Source organism: Drosophila mauritiana, chromosome 2R (assembly GCF_004382145.1).
Source record: "Drosophila mauritiana strain mau12 chromosome 2R, ASM438214v1, whole genome shotgun sequence".
NCBI lineage: Eukaryota > Metazoa > Arthropoda > Insecta > Diptera > Drosophilidae > Drosophila > Drosophila mauritiana.
Window position 1 is genome coordinate 4,003,577 of NC_046668.1, and position 27,166 is coordinate 4,030,742.

General features: G+C 38.5%; 2 protein-coding genes across 4 annotated transcripts in view; one reads left to right on the forward strand and one right to left on the reverse strand.

Annotated features, from left to right (window-relative positions):
- Positions 1-1,036: 1,036 nt before the first annotated feature.
- Positions 1,037-3,173, reverse strand: LOC117136490. 3 transcript variants are annotated; one of them, XM_033297429.1, is made up of 3 exons: positions 2,700-3,173; positions 2,413-2,642; positions 1,037-2,380 (listed from the first exon to the last, which is right to left on the reverse strand). In XM_033297429.1, the coding sequence occupies exons 1-3, from the start codon at positions 2,795-2,797 to the stop codon at positions 2,250-2,252; spliced, it is 459 nt and encodes a 152-aa protein (XP_033153320.1). In that variant the 5' UTR covers positions 2,798-3,173; the 3' UTR covers positions 1,037-2,249. The 3 variants fall into 2 exon arrangements, with proteins under 3 accessions (XP_033153320.1, XP_033153319.1, XP_033153321.1); XM_033297428.1 differs by having other exon boundaries at positions 1,037-2,642.
- Positions 3,174-10,428: 7,255 nt separating this feature from the next.
- The window catches only part of LOC117135818 (UDP-N-acetylglucosamine--peptide N-acetylglucosaminyltransferase 110 kDa subunit), a 28,397-nt gene continuing 11,659 nt past the window's right edge, over positions 10,429-27,166 (forward strand). Inside the window, 4 exon segments of the mRNA XM_033296325.1 lie at positions 10,429-10,519; positions 10,581-10,683; positions 10,686-10,821; positions 13,340-13,550. Of these exon segments, the coding sequence (XP_033152216.1) occupies positions 10,666-10,683; positions 10,686-10,821; positions 13,340-13,550 (365 nt within the window). The 5' untranslated portion in view covers positions 10,429-10,519; positions 10,581-10,665.

Consider the following 27,166-nt stretch of genomic DNA (forward strand, 5'->3'; position numbering starts at 1 on the left):
CTTGGTTTGTTGGAATTTTTTTGTCTTATATATTTTCTTTTATGCGGTTGTATAGGTTTGTTATGTTTTGGTTTATGTAACCTAATTAATTTTTGAACAGGTAAAGACACGTAACTAGTAACATATATCGAAAGTTCAATTGATAAAAATTATATATATTATATTATTGGGTAGTTTGGCGAAATTAAAAGGTGGGCTGTCTGCTCAGCTTTTCGACGCTATTTTTATTTTTTTGTTTTATTATATTTTTTGAATTAAAAAGCGGCCGAATTAAAATAAAATAAAAACGTATTACGAAAACTTTTGTACCCGTTACTCGAAGAGTAAAAGGGTATACTATAATCCTTGAAAAGTATGTAACAGGCATAGGGAGGCGTTTTCGACTATATAAAGTATATATATTCTTGATCAGGATCAGTAGACGAGTCGATCTAGCGATGTCCGTATGAAAGTCGAGATCTCAGGAACTATTAAAGCTAGAAAGTTAAGATTAAACATATAGACTATAGAAACATAGAGTCAAGGCGCAAGTTTGTTGACACATATTTTAGTGTTTGTCTTACCAATTTCTGTAGGTATTCCAAAAACACTTTGGCCACGCTTCCTTCCTTACACCTTCAAAACGCCCGAACACACAGTCACACCTTTGAAAAATTTTTAAATTTTTTTAAAATTGTATTTCCCAATATTATCGATATCCCATAAAAATGATGAAATTTCGCATTTCCTTTGGCTTAGTAAAAGGTATTTGATAGTCGGGGAACTCAATTTTGGTTGAACTAAATTTCTTTTTTTTTCTTTCATGCATTGATTTCAATGCATTGATTAATGCTGCTGAAAAAAAATGGGAAGCATGAAAATAAAATGCAAAAAAATATGTTTTATTAAATGTGTCACAAATAAGATCTTTATTAATTTAAATTAAAAGGGGCCCAAAATCATTGAAAGGGTACGATGCACAAATTACGAATCCAGTCAAAATCTGTAGAAAGGTTGGACAAATTAACTTGTTGTTTTCAAATAATATTGTTTTTTATTGACATCCGCAGCCACACTTTCGGATTTAACCAAAAGAAACATCTATTATACGCTTAATTCGTCACTAAAACTATAAAGCTTTTGAAAAAGTCATAGAAATTGATATATCAGTCTGGCAATTAGGTCATTTTAACAACAAAGATTACAAATCGAAAGAATATGATTGGATGGTATTTGCCTCACTTTGTAGTCAAATCTCAGGAAGAGGCATTCGAGATTTGGTTCTGCTTCTTCGCTGCGGCCTAACTACATGACTAAGCTCTGTGCTGGGCAATGGGCCGTAACAAGTTGTAGAGATCATAGATTTTTTATTTTTTTCCTTTGTGGGTAATGCTCCTTGGCTTCCCGAAGCGCGCTGGCCTTTTTGTGGGCGTACTCGAGGTGCTCTCGGAACGAAAGGCGCGTGTCGATCATGACTCCGAGGTCTTCTATGATGCCCCCACCGTGGATGCGTGTTGTTTCCACGAGCTTCCTGTTCGATATTAGGAGAGAATCCGTTTTTTGAGAGGCCAACTCCAGCCATGCTTCGACAGCCTTGACCGATGTGTTTGATGATTCTTCCGCGGCGGCCAACTCCTTGTCGGACTCCGGCCGTGACCTCGATCTCTCTGGAGCCCAATGTCGATTCGAGGACGACTAGCGTCCCTGCCCAGTCAGTCGTTTTGAATGCGTTACGGATGTCAAGCGTCAGCACCAGGCAGTACTTCTTCGTGTGACCCTTCCGCCGGGAGCCTGCAATGGCTCTTTCAGACGTGTTTGTGACAATCCTTTCCGGAATCCGTACTGGTTTGGAGGGAACTTTCTTCGCAGTCGCTATTGCTTCGTCGAGCCTGGCCGCGATCCCCTTATCGAAGACCTTGCCAATCGTGTCCAGCAGGCAGATGGACAGCCTGACAGATGGAGTAGTAGTGTCGTGCGCTTCCTCGCACGTTACCTCGCTCAAACATTTTTTAAAAAAATGGCGGTCTCCTTTAGGTGCATTGACAACAGAAGCGTGGCTTCTTTCTTTGGGATGCGCTCGGGTCGTTTTGGCTTTAAGGTTCCTCTCAGCTGCTAGGATCTCGGGCTCCGTGAACGGCCGCAATTTGTCTCCGCTTGGCCATATCTGGGAATTGGGAATGGCAGACCAACGCCTGGGGAAGTGAAAGTTGACGATGCTTTCCATCGCAGATAGGTGCTGATGTGGCTTGGGCTGCCATGGATGCGCTTAATTACCATCCTGTAGGCACCGCCACACCGCTTTCTTCTGCGACGCAGAGTTTCAGAAAGCTTAAACCATTGCTGGCTCTAATCGCATGGCATGCGTCCAGACTGCTTACGAACGCGAGGTCGATAATTAACCCTGCACCAGCCCTGTTGAACGTCCAGCGTAGCGAATGTTTTGAGGATTGATTTGCCCCTGTGTTGCGTGTGGGGAGCCCATTAGAGCGGCCCACACGTTAAAGTCCCATCCGTGTGCTCGTATATCGCAGCTGCGGTAGTCCAAGACGCTGTTTAATGTTGTTGTAACCCACTTGTCACATGGGCCTACCTTGAACGGTTCGCTGAGGAGAGCGAACCTCTTTAGATCGCGTACAGTATGAGTAAGCAACTCCTGCGCCACCCTGCAATTATTTAAATTATGTGGAATCAGTAGCATCAATATGGTTTCTGACGACAACCTCTGCATCTGGATGGGTATTATTTGCCACCTGCTTGATGTTTCTTGCCGGAAACAAAGCCTTATGTCCCGACTCTCCGCACATAGCACACGTACCATTCCTGTCTTTTGGGCTCTTGCAATATGCCAAGTCGGCTGATTGGGTCCCAGCGAAGCTTGGACGAATGCTTCGAACCTTCATTTTCCTGGGATATGGAGTTAGGCATCGATAGTCATCAGCGTGCCTGCGAAGCGATAGAAAACGATATTAAGGAAGTAACATCATCAGAACAAGTGAAGTGGAGGGAAAAATCTTGCGAGTGCAGGCGTACAAAGAGCAAAAAATTGGAATCGTAAACATAGAGTCAAGTTGTCAAGTATTAAAAGAAGTCGTCGAGGGATCACGTCCGAGCGTAGAAGTTGGAGTGTCGCAGGGTCAATCATAGCCAAATCGTCTTCAAGCTACAGCCATTGTCAGCAGAGTCCATTTATTTGTCATTCCGCGATTATTGTTAAATCAAACATAACTATATTAATAAACAGGATATAATGCCTAACATTTTGGGGCTCATCCCGGTCTAAAGCCTTACATCTAATGCCTGATCCAGTCAAATCGGTTGGATACATAAGCTATTGCGATCCGTTGTGAAATTCAAAGCGTCGGTACGTCGTCAGAAGAGAGCGAGTACGAACGCACGATCTCAAAAGCGCTACGGAAGGGAAGTTGGAAAAAGAGAGAATCACCACAAAAGAAGTTATCTGGAAATACAAACTGAAAAAGAAAGGAGTAACGCGAATAAAACAACAGTTTCAACTGAAAATTTTGCGAATGTGGCTTTGGCTATGACGAAGAGACTATTCCTTTGGTAAAGTGTTTCAATAATTTTGAACAAAATGCGTATGGCTTAAGCGAACAACAGATATCCGTACAATCATGGGGAAAGATAACTAAGCTGGCAAAGCTGTTCCTAGATTCGGAAGGTTTTAATACGTTTGAGCAGTTAGAAAACCTATTAACTACACAATTAAGCCGTACAATAAGAAGTGCTGGTTTACATGCAAAACTGGGAAAGTGAAAGAAGAAAAAAGACGAGAGCTTCTAAGAGAATATTTGGATTATGGAAAACATAGCAGCACAGGAAACGATCGGCTATGAGTCGATTGTGGCGGGTTCAATATACCAAGAGAATTCAAATTTAGCCTGTACAGCTGCAAAGAATTTCATGAGCTTAAAGTGCATGTCCAATCAAGTCAAGTCGTACGATGGTGGAACATACATACAATCCCATCCACAAAAATGCTCGTTGCTATAATTGCGGGTCAGCTGAGCAACTGAAAAAGATTGCAAGATAAAATGCTTTAAGCGTGACGGCGTGGGACGTATTGCAAGGGAGTGTCCATAAGTATCCAAATCTGTGTAGGTGGTTCAGTATTCAAAACGACATAATGCGATACACGGGAACGGACCAGAAATAAATTGACACTGGACACAGTGTCAATCGTTTGCAACTCAAAATGTAAGAAACTGACCGATGTTAATGTGGAAAAATGTTTTACTATATTGCGATGTCTAGGAAATGTAAAAACAATGCCGCTGGGTACATTTACGAAAACCGTGTGGGTCGTTGGAACTGAGGTAGAACAAAAATTTGTTGTTGTTCCGGATAAAAATATTGAAGATATTGCTTGGTTTTGACATTGCATCCAGGTTTTGTGTCACATTGGACGAAAAAGTGTTCACTTTCAAAAAGGTGCCAGCGCGTCCAGACAATAGACATAATGAGCTATATAATTTTGTAGAGAACAAAAATAACTTAGGCGTTTTTGAACAGTTCACAATTACAAGCCAGCTGAATTTCCAAACCATACAATGCTATACAAATGAGGATCGTAACGAACGAACAAATAAAACCATGTCGTCACCAACCAAGTCGGTATTCAGCTATGTAAGCGGCCGCCGTAAGAGAGCAACTTAACGATTGGCTTATGAATGAAATAATACGGAAGTCAACGTTAAATTTCGCATAGTAAAGAAGAGTGGCTAAAAAAACAGAATTTGTATTGATTTCTGTCAGCTGAAAAGGATGGCACTCAGAGACAGTTTTGTCAATGCCATTTTTCAGAATCTGATCCAGACGAGGAGTGCATAGTCAATCTAAAAACAGTCCTAGAGGCAGCTATGGATTGCATTAAGTTGAAAAAATGTTCTTCCTTTGATGAGGGGAGCAGCTTTTTGGGTCACACAAATGAGTGCAATGAACTAGCTAAAGGATATACTGTCAAATGAACGTGTCCTGCAGTTGTATAACGGGGAAGCACCAACCGAACTACATACTGATTCTACTCTTAATGGGTTTGGTGGCATATTAATGCAGATATTCGAAGGCGAACTTCATCCAGTTGCATGTTAGAGAAAAAACTACAGCAGCAGGTTCAAAGCGCCACAGTTATATTCTAAAAGTTAAAGCTGCGTATTTACCTGTAAAGAAGTTTCGCCATTACCTACTGGGAGTCAAGTTATAGTTGCTCACCGGTTGCGCAGGGGTTTCTCAGACGGTGAAGAATATGTATGAACTCAGAGATGAAGCTTAATGGATTCTGTATCTTGAATAATGCTCATTCCAAGTTGAGCATCTTGCAGGAGATAAAATTAAACACGTCGACAGTCTATGCTGAATGTTCGCAACGCGCACACATCGCTATACGCTGAATGTTTTCGTAGTAAAGTCGATCTCAGCTCAAATTAGGGCAGCTCAGCAGAAATTTAACTTATTAAAAGGATCACTTTTAAAAGTAGTGGATGGTAACAAGTCCATAGCCATCCCTAAGTCAATGGAGAACGAAGTAATAAGGAAAGCACATGATATTTTTTTTCCTCCAGAAATCTACGAATTCTTTACAGCAACTTAGCTTAAATCATCGACAACCGCGTGATATGTATTCTGATGAACAAAAAGGTTGAAAAGAAAGAAGGTCAGCTGTTTTGTATTGACGAGGGAAATGAGCCACTGCATACTTTTCAAGTTGATCATCACGGTGAGCTGTCTTTGGCCACCCAGTTCGTCTCATAAGCGATAGAGGAGGCGCGTCAAATATATTCCAAGAGCATATAACGAGAAATTGAATACCACTGGAGTTCCAAGAGGAAACGGACAAATTGAAAGTGTGAACAGATGCATTATCTCAATTATAGCTAAATAGTCCGCTGAAGATCCATCCAAGTGGTATAAGCTTGCAGCACAAGTTCAAGGAGCTATAAATTCGCATGTCCACTGCTCCACAAAGAAGAATCCTTCCCAGTTACTAATTGGAGTACAAATGCAAAAGTTAGCGATAATTTGTCGTCGTTGCTGGAGGAAGAATTAGCCAATGGTTTCGATCAAGAAAGAAACCAGATGAGAATAGCGGCACGAAGACAAATTCAAGAGGCCAAAAAGGAAACAAGAAGAACTACGACAAAACCCGAGTCATGGAAAGGCTCTACACAGAAGGTAACCTGGTTGCTATTAAGCGAACCCAATTTGGGAAAAGATTGCCCAGTTCGTTAATCTGTTCATACGATGTAAAGAAGGCAGCATTCGTTGAAGGACCAGCTCTTACTTCTACCAGCGTTAATAATATGAAGCTTTGGAAATATGTAGTGGAAAACGATGCTGTGTCGTCTGTGTCAGAATCAGAATATAAGGATATAAGAGTTGAGCATTGATACATTGATAGGTATAAACGTACCTGCTAAGCGATAGTATACGATATTAAGAAAGTAACATTACCAGAACAAATGAAGAGGGGGGACTAGCGATTGCAATTCGTACAAAGTGCAGAAAATTGGGATCGTGAAGATAGAGTCAAGTTGTCAAGTAGTAAAATAAGTCGTCGAGGGGTCAAGTTCGAGCATAGAAGTTGGTGTGTCAATATTTTTTTATCTCTTTGTAACTTGTTCGAATCTGAATACGTCTGCGATTGTTTGTAAGCAACATTAAGTTTTGAAGAACACAGTTTACGACAACTTCTCCGATCTCAGAATTGAATGTGTACGATTTTTTATTATTTAAATTCAGTCGACTAGCTAATCGGGAACTTATAAGGTTTAGCTTAAAGGCTGAATCTTAAATTGCTCGGCGAGGCATAAAAGCTTCAATTATATTTCTTACGTAGATAATAGGAGTTGAGGTTTTTAGTGGAGGGCTTGTCAACTGATGATCAGGTTGCGATGATTAGTGAAAGCGTGATACTAATGTTGATATAGTAGATGGCAATGGCTGAGAGCTCAATCTTGGGTCACATGACCGAGTTGAGGTTGATGGCGCAGACGGGTTATGATTCATATGAAATAATGAGTGGTGATTCATTCGACAATATCTGCAGAGAGTCGTCATGCATTGCTGCAAACTATGCCCATTGCGCAAACAGCTAAGACAAAGGTGCGACTTCTTTGCTTCTCTATATGGAAGACTTGGAAAGCACTTTGTCAAATAATAATCCCTCGCATCGCAAAATAAACATAACGGTTGATTAGCAGAAGCTATAAGTGTATTTTATTTATTTGCTCCAGCAATTTCCAAATTTGGCAACTGCGGCTTCCTGGTTCGAGAAGAAAAGTCCGAAAAGCTTATAATGTCAATAGCTGTTGAATTGGCAGCGGTTGAAGCCAGCAATTGTGTAGTTTCGCCTTCACATCCATAAAAACTGGGCGCATGGATAGGCGATGGCGTTCTGCTTTTTATTTTTAAATATATATTTTTTTTTTTCACCTTACTTTTGCACTTTCATTTACTTTCTCGAGTCACCCTACCAAATGAGCTTACCCATCGTAAAATCAGTATTAATGAAGTTTCATCAGAAATTAAATGGCTCAATAGTAAAAAGGCTCCAGGTTCGGACAAAATAGATGGCATAACCTTGAAAAATCTACCACCAATCTACCACGGTTTCTAACATTCATATTTAATGCGATGTTAAGAGTTGACCACTTCCCAAGCCAATGGAAATGTGCAGAAATTATAATGATCCTTAAACCAATCAAGGCAGAAAATGAAGTGACATCATACCGTCCCATTAGTTTGTTGTCAATATTTTCTAAAGTATTTCAAACAATACTTTTAAAGAGAATGTTGCCAATCTTGGACGAATTCGCTATCATACCCGAACACCAGTTTGGATTCAGAAGATGCCACGGAACCCCTGAGCAATGTAACAGGATTATAAATGAAATTTTGTCAGCATTTGAGAGCAAAAAATACTGCACTGCAACATTTGTTGACGTTCAACAAGCGTTTGATCGAGTCTGGCATGATGGCTTATTATATAAAATAAAAAAGTGGTTACCTGCGATATATTTTGTATTATTGAGGTCATACATAACCAATAGACACTTTTATGTGAAACAAATGAATACTCGCCCTTGCATTTTATAAAAGCTGGAGTCCCACAAGGAAGCGTCTTAGGACCTGTCTTATACACCCTGTACACGGCCGATATGCCGGTAACAAATACCTGCACTGTGGCAACTTACGCGGATAATACAGCTATATTAGCTACCAGCTCATCTAAAGAGGAAGCCTCACAACTCCTGCAAGCAGAGCTACGCCTTATTGAAAGCTGGTTCCTTCTTTGGAAAATTAAAGTCAACGCCCTAAAATCTGCGCAAATAACGTATGCATTAAGAAGAGGTGACTGCCCAGAAGTGTCATTTAATGGATCAGTAATCCCACAAAGTAATTGCATAAAGTACCTTGGCTTGCACCTCGATCGCAGACTAACATGGAAAAACCACATAAAAGCAAAGCGCCAGCAACTAAATCAAAAAAGTTTGAAGATGACCTGGTTGCTTGGGCGAAAATCTGCAACCACTCTGGAAAAAAAAGTCCGCTTATATAAAGCTATACTAAAGCCCGTGTGGACTTATGGCATACAGCTTTGGGGAACGGCCAGCAACTCAAATATTGAGATTCTACAACGCTACCAATCAAAAATATTAAGACGAATTGTTAATGCTCCATTTTAAATTTCAAATGCAAGTATCTATAAGGACTTATGTTAAAGAAGAAACAGCTAAACATATTAAAAATATATAGACAGACTAAGAACACATGAAAATACTCCTAGCATTAAGTTTGGTAAATATTAATGACAACGTCAGAAGACTTAAAAGATTTCACGTGCTAGATCTCCCTGACAGGTTTTAAGTAGTAAAACATGTTATGCATAGAGTATGTATTAGGGATTAATGGATAACTACTGCCTCTGTTAATTTAAGATTAGTTATAAAATTTACTTATTGTCATACTTTTTTAAGACAGATTGTTAATAAAAAAAATAGAAACAAATTACTTCAAATTTCGAAGTATTGTTCTCTTGGAACTCCTACGTGGTTTAGAAAAGAAAAATGTCTCACTTGTAAATAGTAAATGTAAATGTGAAATAAGTGATATATTAAAGGATTCTCTTCTTCAGGGCAAATTTCCCGTAAAGAATATTTATTAATGATCTGTATCACTAGCCGAATCGATCTGACTGTATGACTATAACGCCACCCAAACTTTTGAAAAATTTTGCGATATTATTTTATTTTATTCAGGCAAGCCGGGTAATCGTAATTTTTTCGATTTCGATTTGGGCAAAATCGTTTGATTTCGTTTGTAGGTGCTCTGGTTTTCGCAAAATTGTTGCTATCAGAATGTTTTGTAAGTAATAAACAGCTGTTTAAGCTGTTGTCCAGACAATAGAGCGGCTACCTTTTGCACCGGTTTGATTCCGAGTCTCGCATTTACTTTTTTACTGCACTTTGTCCATTTCAGTAATTAAATTAAATAGCATTGTTTACGAGCAACACTAAATTAATTAATGAATTCTTCATTATTTTATTTTATGTACATGTTTCGTTTCACCAACAGTGTGGCAGCCTTCGGGATTACTTTTGGCATCGTACAACTTTCCAAATCTAAAATTTTTGGTAACGACGGCAAAATTTTGTTTCTCAAATTTAAGGTGGATTCAAAAATAAATTTTTTATCAATTAACTAAGTGGCAGAATGATCTTGGTGCCTTGTGAAATAAACATCAAAAGACCACTGAGTTAACTATTTTTTTCACCTTTGTAAATAAGATCATTATATGATATTAAAGTCATTTAGTTTTCATTTCGGCCAGACACAAGAGCCCGTTTGACAAATCTAAAAAACTTTTACGAATTCGAAGACCGGAGCACTGATTTTGCGATTTAAAATCGAATTCTTAAAAATTCGTTTACCGTAGCATTAATTATATATATTCTTAATTAGGATCAAAAGCCCGTCGATCTCATGAACTATAGAGGCTAGAATGTTGCCAAATCCAATTTAACGCCCGCAAACTGCCACACTTTTGAAAAATTTTTTGATTTTAGTCGTTTTATTGTTTTTATTGTCAATATTCATCGTTATACCAAAAACACTTGCCATTATATTCCCCAATATCTGCCGATATCCCAGAAATATTATGAACTTTCGTGTTCGCATTTCCACTAGATTTTTGTATAAGACTTTCAAAATTCTATTGATATTTGGATACGCCCTCCTAACTAAACTAAAAAGAAATAAATTTTGTGTTCGAATTTCCAAGAGCTGACTAAAGGTTATCTGATTGTCGGGGAACTCGACAATATAATTGTTTTTCTCTCTCAATTCCAAATTCTATGTGGTATAACATTGATATAATTAAAATATTGTTTTTGCCGCCGTAAGAATAGGGTATAAGCCATTAAGTTGCTGTTCACAGTTTTCAATATATGAGTATGTAAATATTTGATTTTCTATTGCAAATCGTATTAACAGCTGAGTGGGTGTTTGAAAATAATTAAATCAGGTTGCTTTTATAACTTAATGCAATTCAAATTCATATTTTACGGATATTCTCTTTCTTAAAGGTTTAAACATGTAAACAACATCACACTGTCTTTACTTAAGGGTGGCTTATTGATTTTAGACACATGTTATCAACGTTGGATTTTAATGCATGTTGAACAAACTGACGAAGAAATATGCAGTCTCAAGGACAAAGCCATCAACTGCCGTCTGCGGCCCATATATTATTAGATCAAAATCCGAATTCAACAGGCAGTAACCTAGTCGTAAAACAAAATGATATTCAATCTCTTTCATCAGTCGGTAAGAAATAACCATACATTTATATACATTGTATGTACATACGTTTCTATTTGATGTTTTTTAAAGAATACATCTAGTTAAGTAATTTAGTTCTTTGATTATATTAAAGTGCAAATGAATAAGTTAGAAAGCGAATACAACCAAAATTAAATAAGGAAAAATCAATTAATCAAACAATTGGTTATGCCTGGCCCGAGGTAGATATGGGTGTCTCATATTCACAATATATTTAGAGCTGCATATGTTGTACGCATCTGAAAAATTCACACATTGCATAAAAATCGTCCAGTGTCTCAGCTTGTTTTGTGTAGTTAAATTTATTTTTAAGTTGCATTGGTCCGAATCTATGAAAGATACCAGGAAATTGTAAACGCAATATTTTGAAAAGAATTATTGACATGCTTATGAAACAAACGATTTTCGTATTCTAAATGTGCATCCTTTTTTAAGCCGTATGTAAGGGGTATCTGATAGTCGAGGAACTCTCGACTATCTCTCTCTCTCTAATATTAATTATTTTATTTTGTAAATACCTTTCTTGTTTGAAACAACTTAAACTTATTATTTGGTGGTCAATAAAATTTCTTCGGTACTTTTCGGAATTCATTCAGGTTTCTTTCAATACAGTTTTCCCTTTTAAGGTGTTTATTGATAAGCTTCCGCTTTTCCGCGAAGTTTGACCAAGCTCAGAAACTCATGTATTATATGTATTAGCAATTAAAATATAGAAATAATTCAAAAATTGTTAGGACTTACCTTGGTTAATCAGCACCAATTGAAGTGCTTAATACTATCCTAATTTGTTTAAACTGACCATAAATTTAAAATACGCGTGTTCTACGTATTATATTATATTTTGTAGTGTATTATCATCGGAATATCACTGACTGCGTAGTGATAGATCGTGAAAATTCACAGACTCGGACCATTTTAGGGTAGTTCTAAATCTGGATTTGTATGGTCTAAACCTGGACTTCAATCTGCATAAATATGCATGTGTCTGCAGTTGTCAGTGTGTGTCTCAAAATCTCAAAATTGGAGCTTATACACATTACTTCCTCTGATAATTGTAAAATTCGGTAGGAAGAAGCAAGCCTTGCTGTTTTATTAATTTGGCAAAAAGGGGTTAAAATTTGTTGCGGAACTTGACCAAAGAAGCTGAGGTCGTAAAAATCGAATATTTAAAATTTGCAAGCTGGAATCGTATGCTCATCGTTTGCCCATGTTTGTTCAGCAATTATTTTTTTTTGTCCACGTCCAGTTTTCGAGATCTGAATTTTTGAAAACCCAAAAGTTGACTTTTTTGCGCACTTTTTTTTAATAGGAATAGCATCGATTGCCCACGTTTGCCCACCCTTTAGAACCTTAAAAATAATGTATACATTAGAGAAAATAAGACATGCAAGTTAATTTCGGTCTTAGAGAATAAAGAGTTTGCCCATCTCTTAATACTAAATATTATAAAAAAACGTTTGCCCAACCAATATTATTTGTTTTTATCGTTTGCCCGCACTTGAAAACACTTCAACAAAATATTTTCCTTTTGCCTACGCTTAAAAATAACTAATTTCGTAAGTCCACCTCTTAAAAATCAATATTTGCAATAAAAATAGTTTGCAAACCGTTTAATAATAATTTATTTCGTTTGCCCGTTTTTATTTTTTGTCTATCCTTTAAAACTAGTTTTTATCGTTTGCCCATTCTTTAAAATTAGGTTTTGTCGTTTGCCCATCCTTTAAAATGAGTTTTCATCGTTTGCCCATCTTGTAAAATTAGTTACCTAGTAACTAGGTACAGGTTTACAAATTCGAAGCAATCCAAACCGTGTAAAAAAACGTAGGATTTTAAACTGTAATTCATCTTATGGAGACGTGCATTGAAGATCTAAATCCTCCTAATAATCTTAATTGCTTATATGACGCATATTTAACTTTAACAATATCATCCAATAACTGACAGGGTTATCGGACTTAAAAAGTTCGATACCTAGCAAATGAACATAAGAATAATAAAGTAAATGAAGAAATATATAAAGAAAAACTAGAAAGAATGTTATAGTCGGATTCCCCGACTATCAGATACCCGTTTCTCAGCTAGTGTGAATGCGAACGCGAATTTTCATAATTTTTCTGGGATATCGATAGATATTGGGGAATAAAGTAAGAAAACATTTCAAAATTGTTCCAAAGTGTGGGCGTGGCAGTTTTGTGCGGCTTGTGGGCGTTAGAGTGGACGTGACAACATGGGTTAACAAACTTGCGCTGCGTCTTTGTCCTAGAATCTGTATGCTGAATATCATCTCGACGTACATACGGACAGTCGGACATGGTTAGATAGACTAGATTTATATACTTTATATAGTCGGAAATGCTTCCTTCTGCCTGTTACATACATTTCTACATCTAGTGTACCCTTTTACTCCACGAGAGACGTGTATAAATATATATGTACATAAGAATATATATAAACATACTGTACAAAAATTATAATGTTTAAATCGATCTATATTACAATATAGGTTTACTCGAGTTGGCCCATAGAGAATACCAAGCTGTTGACTATGAAAGCGCGGAAAAGCATTGCATGCAATTATGGCGTCAAGACAGTACAAATACTGGAGTTTTGTTGTTGCTGTCATCTATTCACTTTCAGTGCAGACGTCTTGATAAGTCAGCACAATTCTCAACATTGGCAATAAAACAAAACCCTGTGCTGGCAGAAGCTTATAGGTGAGTACTTCTCCACAAAAATAACCATATAAGTTGTTATGTTAAAACACGCCCAGTTCTGATGACTTAAAACTTGAGTCTGTTTTTATGATAGCTGGCATAAAATGTACTCGTCTGATGACAAATATCGAGCACATAGTTAGAACGGGTCAGAAGGCAAATTTTAGTGTTGTTGGCTTACCAAAAACTACACCAATGATAAAATCGAATTTTCATTTAAAAATGTAAAAATTTTATAATAACCAATATTTTCACACACTCCCAAACTCTCGAACAGGACAGACGATATTGTTGTGCGGTCTGTTGATGCGGTAAAAGTCAACAGCTCATAAGCTAAATTTCCTTTCTTGATTGAAGGAGCAGTGCATTATTCCTGGTCCTTCGGACTTCGATGATGAGTTTGACATCAGCACCTTTGTGGCTCGACAACAACAGAAAGCAAGAGTGAATGCTATAGTCGAGTTGCCAGACTATCAGCCGTGAATGCCAATGCGAAATTTCATAATTTTTCTGGGATTTTGATAGATATTGGGGAATAAAATTTAAAAATTGTTAAAAAGTGTGGATGTGACCGGCCGTCAAGCCGGCTTTAAGCCTTTAGAGTGGGCGTCGCAGTTCTGTGCGGTTTGTGGGAATTAGAGTGGGCGTAGCAACATGCGCTGCATCTAAGACTTTAGACAACCTAACTTTTATAGTTCCTGAGATCTCGACGTACATACGGACAGACTGACATGGCCAGATCAACTCGGCTATTGATCCTGATCAAGAATACATCAATTATATTAAATTAAATACAGGGGGGGTTCCCTCGCTGCAGTCACTGCTATGTGGTCGGGTAGCCGATGCTGTTGTAGCTCCCAGTTGAAAGATTGGTTTTTAGTTTGAATTCACTTTTTATTGGTTTGTAGGAGCAGGGAAGGTCCCGCTCCATTCAAAGTTAATTCGTCTATAATTTGGCGATCTAAATACGATGGTTTCTTAGCCTAAGTCGAGGAGCAGCGCTGCCGGCATAGCCTGCAGCGCAGCGACGCTTATATGCGTTTCCTACATATATATATATATATTGTCGCCGAGCGACGGTGCTGGAGGAGGGGTGCTATAGACACACATATTAGCGGTCAGCGCTTGGCCAGCGTGAGTACTGCTGATCATGCAAATTAGGTACGTTGCCCTCAACATACGCTTGGGCTGAACTGTTTATGTACACATTGCAACAGAGTGATACAATGTGATTGTATATTATGAATACAGTGGTTAACCGATATGTGTGCATACTACATCTCCCTCCTTTTGAAAAATAACGTAATATTATGAAGTTATTTTAAAGGTAGTTTATACATTATTAAAAATTGTGTTATGATTGTTTTTAAGTACATCTATGTAGTGAGAATTTTTGAGTAAAACCTCAAAAAGAAAAATATTTTTTTTTTTTTTTATTATTATTATTATTTTTATTTTTATTTTTATTATTAGTTATTATAATGTTATTATTTTCTCCTATTTCCGTTACTTTATACGGACCTGTATATTTGGAGTCTAACTTATGACCTGTTTCGTTTTTTAATAGAACTTTATCTCCTACTAATATATCTAAGTTCCTTGCTTTCTGATCATAAAGTTTCTTATTTTTCTCTTTATGTTCATCTATCATAATTCTAGCTCTTTTATAGGCTACTTCTAATCTATATTTACTTTCCTTAGCATAATCATCTACATTATATATGGGTTCTATATTAGTTATGCTATTAAATTGATTTGGCAAATTATTTGTTTTACCAAAGACAAGTTCGTATGGACAATAGTTATGTGCTATTGATGGGGTCGTGTTAAAACAGTATACGAAATATTTAAGCCATACGTCCCAATCAGTTTTATCAACCGATATGTATGAACGTATATATTCATTGAAAGTTCGGTGACTTCTTTCGACTGTTCCAACTGTCTGGTGATGGTGTGCAGTTGATGTTATGTTTTTTATTTTTAGATATTTGCACAAGTCATTTATAACTGAATTCTTATATTCTGTTCCCATGTCCGTAATGAACGTCTTCATTGGACCGTACTTTAGAATAAAAGATTCATAAATTGCTTTAGCGACAATATCAGCGCTTTTGTTTGCAACTGGTATGCCAACTAGATATTTAGTTAAATCACATATTAGAGTGATTGCATATTCATTGCCATTTCCTGATTTTGGTAGCGGACCTATAGTGTCCACTATCACCCTGTCGAAAGCTTTTATTGGTGTCTCTGTTATTGTTAAAGGAGTTATTGTATTTCTTGTCACTTTTGATTTTTGGCATTTCTGACATTTTTTAATGTACTCAGTTATATCTTTAGACATACCTTTCCAGTAATAGTATCTTTTGACCTTGGCCAAGGTTTTTGTGATGCCTGTGTGACCTCCTTGTATTGGATCGTCATGAAATGTAGACAATATAGCTTCTTTTTCTTTTAATTTTTCTATTAGGGTCACCGGGTTGAGTAGCGCTACTCTCAATGAATTTAATATTTTATTGCCCATTATTTTGAAATTATCAATTGAAACATGTTCAAAGATATTTTCCCACGGTGCCACTTTGAGTTGGCTGATTTTATTTATACCGGCTTGCATTTCAAGCCTTTGGAAAAAATGACCTAAATCAAGTATTCCATTATTCCATCAAGTATTCCATCGCTAACATCATATCTTGCAATAATTTTCTTACCATGTTTAAAGAAACATAGCATATTTTTTATATGCAAGGTCACTACTTTACGTAATTCGTCATTTTTGATGACTTCATATACGTTGGGCTTTGAAGCTTTTTCTATAGATTGCTTAGGCAATTCTATTTCTTTATCTCCTGCGCAGGATTTTTGTCTACTTTGATATCTTGTAGTGACTTTCTTTATATTTCTGTTAATTTCTTGTAGTTCTTTGATGGTTATTCTTGATAACGCATCAGCTACATAGTTGTCTTTTCCCTTTAGATACTCAACTGTAAAATTATACTCCTCTAATTCAAGTCTCATACGAGTTAGTTTAGAGCTCGGATTTATCATAGAGAACAGGTATGTAAGTGGTCTGTGGTCTGTTTTGACAGTGAAATGTCTACCATAAATATATGGTCTGAAATGAGTTATTGCCCAATGAATTGCTGCCAATTCTTGTTCTGTTGTGCTTTTATTACTTTCACCCTTCGTAAACGCTCTTGATGCATATGCCACTGGAAGTTGGAGACCTTTTTTGTATTGAGTTAACACTGCTCCACAAGCTTGCTTACTTGCATCCGTTATTATGCAAAATTCTTCGCTGAAATTTGGGTATTGTAATAAATTGGGATTAACTAGTGCCGATTTGAGATGTTCGAAGGCATGCTGGCATTCAGCTGTCCATTCGAATTTTACATCTTTTTTACATAATCTTGTTATGTGACGAGAATATTCGGCAAAATTTTGGATAAAACGTCTATAGTAATTGCAAAATGCAATAAATCGGACAGTGCGTCCGCATCCACCCAAAAATGTGACTTCATGCATGAAAAATGAACATTTTTCTGGATGTAGCTTTAGGTTGTATTTCCTGCATTTCTCAAAAACATCAGTCAAGTTTTTTACCATATGTTTTTCGGAACAACCAATAACTATTAAATCATCCATATACAGGAATGCTTGAGAAGGTTCAAGTCCAGAGAAAGCTATAGTCATCATTCTCTGAAAAGAATTTGGTGCTATTTTTAGACCGAATGGTAATCGCGTGAAGCGATATGAGCCATTGCTCGTTGAAAAAGACGTTACATCTCTTGAACTTTCTTCGAGTTCAATTTGATGAAAACCTGACATTAAGTCTAGGCATGAAAAATATTTTGCTCTACCTAGTTGATCTAAAATATCATCAATTCTAGGTAGTGGGAATTTATCGGATAACAATTTTTTATTAATTTGACGATAGTCAATTCCTAATCGCCATTTTTTCTTGTCAGAATCAGGAAGAGATTTCTTTGGAACTAACAAAAGTGGGATGTTATATGAGGACACAGACGGTTCGACTATTTTGTTATTAATTAATTTTTCTACCTGTACTTGAATTTCGTCAAGTTGACTATGAGGATTTCTATAATTTTTAATATATACTGGTTCATCATCTGTCAATCTTAGCTTTTGTTTGTAGAAATTATTTGTTGTGATTGATTCGGTTTCAAGTCCGAATACATCGCTATACTTGGTGCATAAATCTGTTAGTGTAGATTTGAATTGTGGTGGAAAATTTTTTGTTAATTGAGACATGACAGTTTTTTCTCTTGCTTCAGGATTGGTTTGAACTATGTCATAGTTCGAAAGTGATTCATATTGTAGATCTTTTATATTTACTATTTGATCTTTATTATTTGTATTTAGCAATCGGACAAATGCATTTTTGGTTGTTGCAACTGTGTTTGCAACATAAATGCCTTTTTGAATTTCCTGGTTTTTTATTAAAACACTATCTTCATTTGAGGATAGTTGTATTTTTCGGACAACCTGGGATCTTGCTGGTAGAAGTATTGAGTTATTACCAGAGCTGTATGTTATTGGAACGTATATTGGGAAATTCAAATTAGTTGGTCTCATCTTGAGCCAATCTTCTGTTTGATTAAAATCTAATTGACAATTGAATTTCTTTATGAAATCAATTCCTAATATTCCATCACATGGGATTAAGAAATGTGAATCTACTATATGAAAATCGTGTGGAATTATGTAATTGCCTGTCTGTATCTCAATTGAAGTTAATCCTTTGGATTGAATTAATTCTTGTCCTATTCCTTGAATATTAATTTTATTGTTGCCTTGGATATCATTAAAGATATCAGAATTTTCTTTTAGAAGAGAAATATCTGCACCTGTGTCTATTAAAAGGACAAGTTTTTTATTTGTTTCTACATTGACAAAATTAACAAATATGTTTTGGCTAAGATTAATTGTGTGAACCTTGTGTCTATTTATTGATGAGCAGCTAAAGGGTGTTCGGAGTTTCCCGAGTTATTTTGGGCTACTCTTACATATCTCTGATTATTGTTGTTTTGGCCTCGGTTCGAGTTGCCACGGCCTCTAAAGTTTCCTCTATTATTATTATTATTGGTATTGTTATAACGATGACCGCCTCTGGAATAAGGGCGGCCCCTTGTGTTATAACGACCGCGGTATGTACCGCGCTGAGTCTGATTTTGGTAGAACAGAACAGCGTTGGAATGTCCAGTTGCTTCTGTGCAACTGTCTATAAATTTAGATATGGCATCGTTCATGCTGTTGAACGTGCCTGCTTGCATGATAACTTTTACCTTATCAATCGAGCAATTCCTCGTCATTGCTTTGACGGCTTGTGTCGTGCTATATTTGTTTGCAAGTTCTGGTTTCAAACCATCACTAATATAAGCACCTTCTAGAGCTTTTGTTAATTGCTCCACCTCTTGCGTGTAAAGGTTGGCTGTTTTGTTCTTTTGCTGCAGATTTAGTAATTTTGCAGAGAGTACCTCAACAGATTCCCCCTTTACTGTTCGCGAGAGTTTATCTTTAATTTCCTGTATAGTATTTTCCGTGCTAATGAGATTCCTAGCATGACCTTTTAGTTTGGTCTTAATGACATTGACTGCTAAAGTCTCATGTTCTCCTTTTATCGAATCTAACAAGTTCAGAGCGTCTTTGAAACTCTGTAGGTTTTCTGCTTTGCCGTCGTACTCAAATAATAGAGACGAGGCTGTTTTTAGGAAATCTACTACTGATTGTGCCATCTAGTTTACTATTTTACTTTCTGTTGGCTTATTTCTTTCCTCAGCAATTACGTCTAGTAATAGTTCAGCTGGGAAATTTAGTGTATTTGGAACAAGTACTTGTAACTTGTGCCTTTGTGACACATATAATATGTTCTCTTTTAATCGAGATATTATATCTTTTACTTGTGTCTGTTGTAACGAAGAAAATTTCGTATTGTGGTCAAGTATTATGACACGAACCTCGTTATATTTTCCTAATAGTGTCTCTAAATGTTTTATCTTTGTATCGTTACTTATTGGTGCGCTCTTATTGAGGCACTTAAACGATCTATCAAAGTCTTCCCGCAGTTTCTTGATTTTAGCTATTATATTTAGCCAATCCATCAAGTTAGGAACTGGGGTGTTAATAAAAAGATTTATTTAATAAATTTAATAAAAAGATTTATTTAATTATATTTTATATTTCATTTTATATTTTCATATTTATTTATATGGTCATAACTAGGCTTGTTTTTTTTTTCTTTCCTTTTTGAAGCTTTTGACATGGCAGTTTTATTCTTGCTTACTTGGGTTAAATTTGTTTTTTTTTTTTTGCTTTATTTATTGCCTTTCAGCTATCAAACCCTGTCCAAGTCATTAGCTCTGCTTACATATCTTTTCTTAAGGCATTTACTATGCATTTTGTATATTTTATAACATGTATTTATCAACATAATTATTGTTATAATAATTAAACAAATTATTATGTAATCCAGGTTTAAAGGAACAACTTCGACCTTGTTGATTACATTGGCAGTGGAGTCCACTGACTTAACATCTACTAGACCCATTTTTGAAAAGAGTTTTTCTCCTAATACAGTATTTTCTGAATATATTGGGTCAAATGACATTTACTTATTTTGTATTTATTGATTTTGTTTTTTTTTTTAATTTTTAAATATCATTTTTTTTGTTAAGACGCCTTGCGGCGGTGAGAGATTTAAAATTAATTCATCCGTATGAATTTACAGGTTTCCTACCTAAATTTTCGTTTGGCTTTACAGGCCGAACTTCTCATCGGTCAGAAAAGGTTCCGCTCAATGTTACAATTGGTTTTTATAATTATTAAAAAAAATATGCATCGCAGTGCAATCAGAAAAAAATTTTGCACACAGTGCTATTAAAAAAAAATTTTGCGCTCTTTGAAGCGCTGTCGGTTCCCTCTTGTCATTTGTTGTTGGAGATCCACCGTTGCTGTAGTGTGCGGATAGCGCACCACAGTGTGAATACTATTCCCGCGTTGGCGTAGTGGGCGGGCTGCACACCACGTTATCCTGTGTCAGCTGGGCGTCGCCGGTGTTGGCACGCTGACACGCCCTCGATGACGTAGTGAGCGGGCTGCTCACCACGTTGATGATAATGTCCTCTTGTTAGTGTTGGGTGCCGGTGTTGCAATGCCTGCAAGTGTGTTCACAATGTGGTGTGAACAAGGGTCCCTCGCAGTCCTTCGGGCAGATCTTCTTAAATTCCGGAAGGCTTTTTGGCTGGGCAGGTTGAATATTATTAATTTTTGGTATGCATTGTATTTTATTTACTGAGTGAGCGGGTGTGGTTGGGTTTGTTTCACTAAGAAATTTTACGCAGTGGTCTAGCTCGGCTTGTAATTTTTGAGCTTTCGACCATATGGTACTGGCGGTGGAGTGTTCGTATATAATAGCCACTTTAGGTGCGCTATTCTCTTTTTTGCCTTATTTCGAACTCCGCCCCTGTTTTTACCCATCACCCTCACACTCTACTCACTCAGATCATTGTTTCTTTGCTCCAGTTGTTTGTTGAAGTTGTTGTGTGGTCAAAAGTTTTTTTTCTTTTGAGGAGCGTCGAATGCCGGGCGTGCTGATCTTCTCACATCCAGTGCTAGCTGATGTAAGTTGGAATTTATCACAAGCGGCTTCCTTTTTTCCTTTTCCTTCTGCTACAGCTTATACGTGTCCTGTCACGGTCGCCATGTTGTAGCTCCCAGTTTATAGATTGGTTTGTAGTTTGAATTCACTCTTTATTGGTTTGTAGGAGCAGGGAAGGTCCCGCTCCATTCAAAGTTAATTCGTCAATAATTTGGCGATCTAAATACAATGGTTTCTTAGCCTAAGTCGAGGAGCAGAGCTGCCGGCATAGCCTGCAGCGCAGCGACGCTTATATGCGTTTCCTACATATATATATATATATATATTGTCGCCGAGCGACGGTGCTGGAGGAGGGGTGCTATAGACACACATATTAGCGGTCAGCGCTTGGCCAGCGTGAGTACTGCTGATCATGCAAATTAGGTACGTTGCCCTCAACATACGCTTGGGCTGAACTGTTTATGTACACATTGCAACAGAGTGATACAATGTGATTGTATATTATGAATACAGTGGTTAACCGATATGTGTGCATACTACAGCATTATGCCTGGTCCTTCGGACTTCGATGATGAGTTTGACATCAGCACCTTTATGGCTCGACAACAACAGAAAGCAAGAGTGAATGCTATAGTCGAGTTGCCAGACTATCAGCCGTGAATGCGAATGCGAAATTTCATAATTTTTCTGGGATTTTGATAGATATTGGGGAATAAAATTTAAAAATTGTTAAAAAGTGTGGATGTGACCGGCCGTCAAGCCGGCTTTAAGCCTTTAGAGTGGGCGTCGCAGTTCTGTGCGGTTTGTGGGAATTAGAGTGGGCGTAGCAACATGCGCTGCATCTAAGACTTTAGACAACCTAACTTTTATAGTTCCTGAGATCTCGACGTACATACGGACAGACTGACATGGCCAGATCAACTCGGCTATTGATCCTGATCAAGAATACATCAATTATATTAAATTAAATACAGGGGGTTCCCTCGCTGCAGTCACTGCTATGTGGTCGGGTAGCCGATGCTCCTATGATGAGATAGGAAGATTATGTTGGAAGGGTAACTGCTCCTGGCTACTCTGTGATGGACACTCAACGAGTCAAGCATATCACGGAGATGAGCTATATCAATGCTCAGAAGCTTTTGCATGTGGGAATGGGGAAACATGTCGACCATTCTGTCGGTCTCATCCACCACTCGCCTATACTCAGAGAGATTAGCTGAGTGTCTAAAATAGGCAAATTCCTCCCAGACTAGGACTCTACCCTTCAGTGACGGGAATGTAATCCGCTTGGGAATAATCGGTAATATGGGCCGATGTCACGGCCAGAAGACAGAGTAGAAGCGATGGTAACGACCTGTAATATGGGTGTTTCGATTAATGCATGTTCAGAAATGAGTTGCCCACCACAAGGAGAAGATGAAAAAAATTTAATTACACTAAAAAGTATCAAAAATTATGCAAAGTAGCTATGAGTAACGAAAAATAATTAAAACTTTTGCGTGTGGCTATAAATGAAAAAAATAAATTAAAAACTCCGAGATAACTGCAACTGAGCTCTGCGCTCGAGTTACTTGAGGTTGTCTTTGTGGACCACCCTCCCTTTAATTAGGATTGTGGTCCCCTCTTCTCGCATAAGGGAGTGAGTTTGTTGCCTGGTCGCCTGTTTGACTTTACTAGGACTTTATCGGCTTCTGGTCATATTTTGGGCGTTTTTAATTTTTTCCTCGGTCACTTGTCAGTTGGTGACGCTATGGAGGGGCGGTGCATTCGAGTTGCTGACGCCGAAATGGTTTTCTAGCATGGCCACTATTGTGTGCGATTTCAATGATGTTTCATTGTCGCAGTAGATGGCTTTGCCTTTGGGAAAAACAATAATAAGTTGTAGCAGGGGAGCTTTTAGATCCTCTATGGTTCTAAACGGAATCGGCTATACCATAGCGAATTTAGAAAACTTGTCTATACAGGAGGAAGTACTTTTTATCCATGGTGAAAATATCTGTTCATTTGAGTACTTTATTAGAACTAATGTAGTAGGTTACAATATGACTGCACGCAGGCAGTTGACAGCATAGAGATAAAATATAAGAGTCCCGCTTCAGTATGACTTCAAATTAAAGAGTTGATCTTATGCTAAGAGTTTTTCCGTTGTCTTTCGATTGCGCAGCTACGTAAATACATACATAAATTTAACAATATCGATATGCAAAATTTTTCCTACATGGCCGAGCTCCTGTTTCCTTGGATGTCAATCGCATTGGCGCAAGTTTTGCAATAGGCTACTACTATCTCGCTCGCAAACCGGTTCATTTTTGGGAAGTAGTTCTCGGAGAGTACGCGCTTCACGTTTTCCTGGGCCGTCCTGTGAGCTCTGTTGTGCTCAGCGGTGAGGATTTCTTTTCTGTCCTCGACCGCGAAAATGTCGGTGACCCTATTTTTACAATGCCAAAACTTTGGGGCTGGAAATTTTCGAACCACTTCGTCCTGGATTAGGCAGGCGTATGAAAGTCGCAGTGGAACGTATTCACATCATTATGAATAATAATGTTTGCGAGATCCTCAAGCAAGGATTGTTTGCACCAGAAATTTATTGAGTGCAGTCTCTTATTTCCAAACAGTATAAAAGTGCGTTTTCAAGGGGAGCGCGCCTCTCCTAAAATTACCAGTTTTGGAAGCAGTTCAGCAGTTCAAAAAAAAACGCGGCTTTTCTGCCGATATCCTCATGTTTGCATCATATAGGCTCATTAGGACCCAATGGGCATCTTCTGAAACGACGATGACGTCATAAACGTAAACGTAGCAGAACTAGCCGATCTGCTCTCTGAGAATATCGTCAATTGTTCTCTGGAAGATGCGTGCAGCATTTCGGAGTCCGAATGGAAGTCTTCGGAACTCATACTTCCCTTGGTTCACTGAGAATGATGTATTCTCACGGTCGCGTTCAGCGAGCGTGATTTGGTGATAGCCCGACTTCAGAGCGAGTGTCGTGAAGTATTTGAATTTTCCGAGATTCCCCAATGTCATTGAGATATTCCGCATGGGGTATTTGTCTGGTACCTTTAATTTAATTTGCGAAAGTCACGTACCATACGCATTACTGTCCACTTCTTTGGTGCCCTTATTGTCTAAGACCCATATTGGCCGCTTCTGTCGAAATCATCCGCTGCCATAGGATATGGGTACAATTTGGCATAAACGGGCTCCTCGTCAATCGTCCGGATGGTGGCTACCACCGTAAAAGTTTTTTTTTCTTATTCCCGAGCTTTTGTAAAAAGCACCCTTCCCTTAATTAACACAGGTGCGTCCGAGAAATCTACGTTGGTAGAGTTGACTTCGGGCCAAGTCTGAAAATCGATTTGCTCTATCTCGGAGCCCTATTTGAGCAGACCGGAAGCTATGCAAAGTGATGAGCCGGCCTGTTTGAACAGGTCTTGGCCAACGATCGCGTCAAAGGAAGTCAAGCCTGGAAGTATAAAAAAGATAGCTTTAAGGTTAAAAATGGACACGAAACATTTTTTTGTGATCAAAACGTCTATAGGTTCCGGTGTGTTTCCTCGAGCCACCCTGTCGTGGAGCCGAGTGCACTTGTGCCGTGTGCTGCCTAGTGATGTGTGGGTTTTGCCCTATACTTCCCTGCGGGTTGGCCTTTGGAGGTGGCCTGTTGTCGCTCCTGTACTTTGGGATACTGCTTACTACCTATCCCTATCTTGCTGGCTTTTTGCAAATGAAGATGCGAAAGTGTACCGTTCGTGGTTAGACTCTACTTCTTGCGCCAAGGCGAGCGCTGTTGGCGTGTCCTTCGGCTTTGCCGCGAACAGCACATCTGTGAGGTTGCGTCTAAGTCCTGGAACGAAAACGCACAAGGCGTCGTTACGGAACTTCTCGCACAGCACCGTTGCTTCCGACGCTTCGTACGACATAGTGGCCTTGTTGGTAAGCAAGGTGAGCTTTTTCTCAACCTCGTGTATGTAAAATCGAGTCGATTCTTAATCGAACTGCGTTTCACTGCAAAGGGACTATTTTCTCAATTCTTAAAGGTTGAAAAACCTGAATTTATGGCGTTTCTGTCCGGGCGGGAGCAATCTGAACAGCCGCGATTTGGCTGGCCAGTTCTTGAATTTTATTTGTTGTGGATGCGTTAGCACCAGTGCAGAATTTTCTGTTGAATCCTCACTATTGAGTCGCTAGCTTATAGTTTAGAACTCCTATGTATGCTGGTATGTTTTATAAGTAAATTGTTACGACCCGATTTTTCTATTTTTTCTCGCTACGAATTGCAACGGCTAGCTCAGAGAGTTTGTGCGTTCGTCTCACCAAATTTATGATTTGTGTGATTGCCCTCTTATTATAATCGATTTATTTTACTGTTATATAGCTGACTCCTCCGGTGATCTCGCTGCTCCTGCGGCGTTCCTCCTGCAACGCCTTTCCTTCGTTGTCCTGGGTACTCCTTGACAACGGACGACGTGTCGGCCCGGCCAGGATTAGTATGTTATGGGTCAGGGTGTATCGTCCACGGGCGAGGCAACACTCGGCCTGGGACCACCTTCGCTGACCACTGACCCTTTCAGACACGCCAGGATTTTCTCCTCCACTCCCAGGATCACTCTTCCCTTGCAGTGCTCGTCCTTCACTTCCTGCGGGCCACTTGCTGCCCAACGCTTCCACTGTTTATTCTTTCGTTACTTGTACGCGCGTTCTCACTCCCGAACTCCTTCTTTCAACGCTCCGTCTCACTACTTCCTCTCACGCGCGGTCTGGTTGACTGCATCCCCTCTTCCGCCTTCAGACTTAGTTCCTACTATACTCTCTTCGACCGTTCTCATGTACGTACGGCTCCTCGCGTGTTGTGACTGACTGCCGCGGGCTGCACTTGCGCCGTCCCTTTATAGGCCCCGTTATTTCTCCTTTTGCGCACGGTCCGGGTCAAGGTACAACTCATGTACCGTTAGTTCACGGTGCGTCCACTTTGTGCATGTCCCGTTACCGGTCGACCTCCGTCCCCTTGGCCGGATCGAGTCCCTGGTCCAGCGCGGAACCGTTAGTTCACGGTTTCTCCGCTTTGCCGGGGTCCAAGGTCCAGCGTGCTACCGTCTTCGCTGTTGCTAGGCACCTCCCCTGCACCGATATTTGTGGAGAGTTTTAAGACTTCTCACAAAATACTCAAGCCGTTTGGCCCATGGGGCCAGAGGGTCGCGCGGGCTGAGTCGCCGCTTCGAAAGCATTGAACGAGGGTTCGCTGAACAAAGTGGCTGCCTTGTCCAGCAACGATAAGGTGAACGGTTCGCGGGGATCGGGTCTCCGCTAAGACAAACAAATATGTTAAAGCCAAAATAAAATATCGCCACAGCAAAGACAGTGAACGGTAAAAAAAATTGCCCATCAATGAATGCATGCATCGGGGAACAAAGTGGAGAGGGTCAACGATAAAAAAGTTTAAGACGGGTGCGAAGCTAATGCCGAAAATTCAAGTTCAAATGGAGAGACAGTGTCGAAATAATACAAGAAAGTGGAATAAAATGCACACAATAAAATATAAACCGCAAAGTCAATCAATATTTGAATGTTAATATTTCTTCAGCGCGGCTGCTGGGATACTTTAAATCTTATAATAATAACACATTAAAAAAACATATAGGTGTTTTAATTATTATAATTCTGCATTTCTATAATAATTAAAACACCTATATGTTCTCTTCTTTTTGAAGTGTAGTTTTTCCTGAAATCGCAAAAAATATTTAAATATTTTTATGTATTAAATGCAGCTTGATGGGTGAATTTAGGTATATAAGCTCACTTATATATTTTAGTGTCGTTGGTTGCCAATAATACTATGTCTACTCGTACTACAGCGGAGGATCTCTCGCTGCAGTCACTGGTATGTGGTTGGGTAGCCAATGCTCTTATGTTAAGATAGGAAGATTATGTTGGAAGGGTAACTGTCCTTTTGTCTTTGCTGGCCAAGAGACTCAGTCAATTGGTATAATAAAAAATGTTATTTATT

What these genes read in the sequence shown, in the direction of transcription:
- LOC117136490 (XM_033297428.1), bottom strand. Translation starts at nt 2,203, where the DNA reads ATGGAAAGCATCGTCAACTTTCACTTCCCCAGGCGTTGGTCTGCCATT.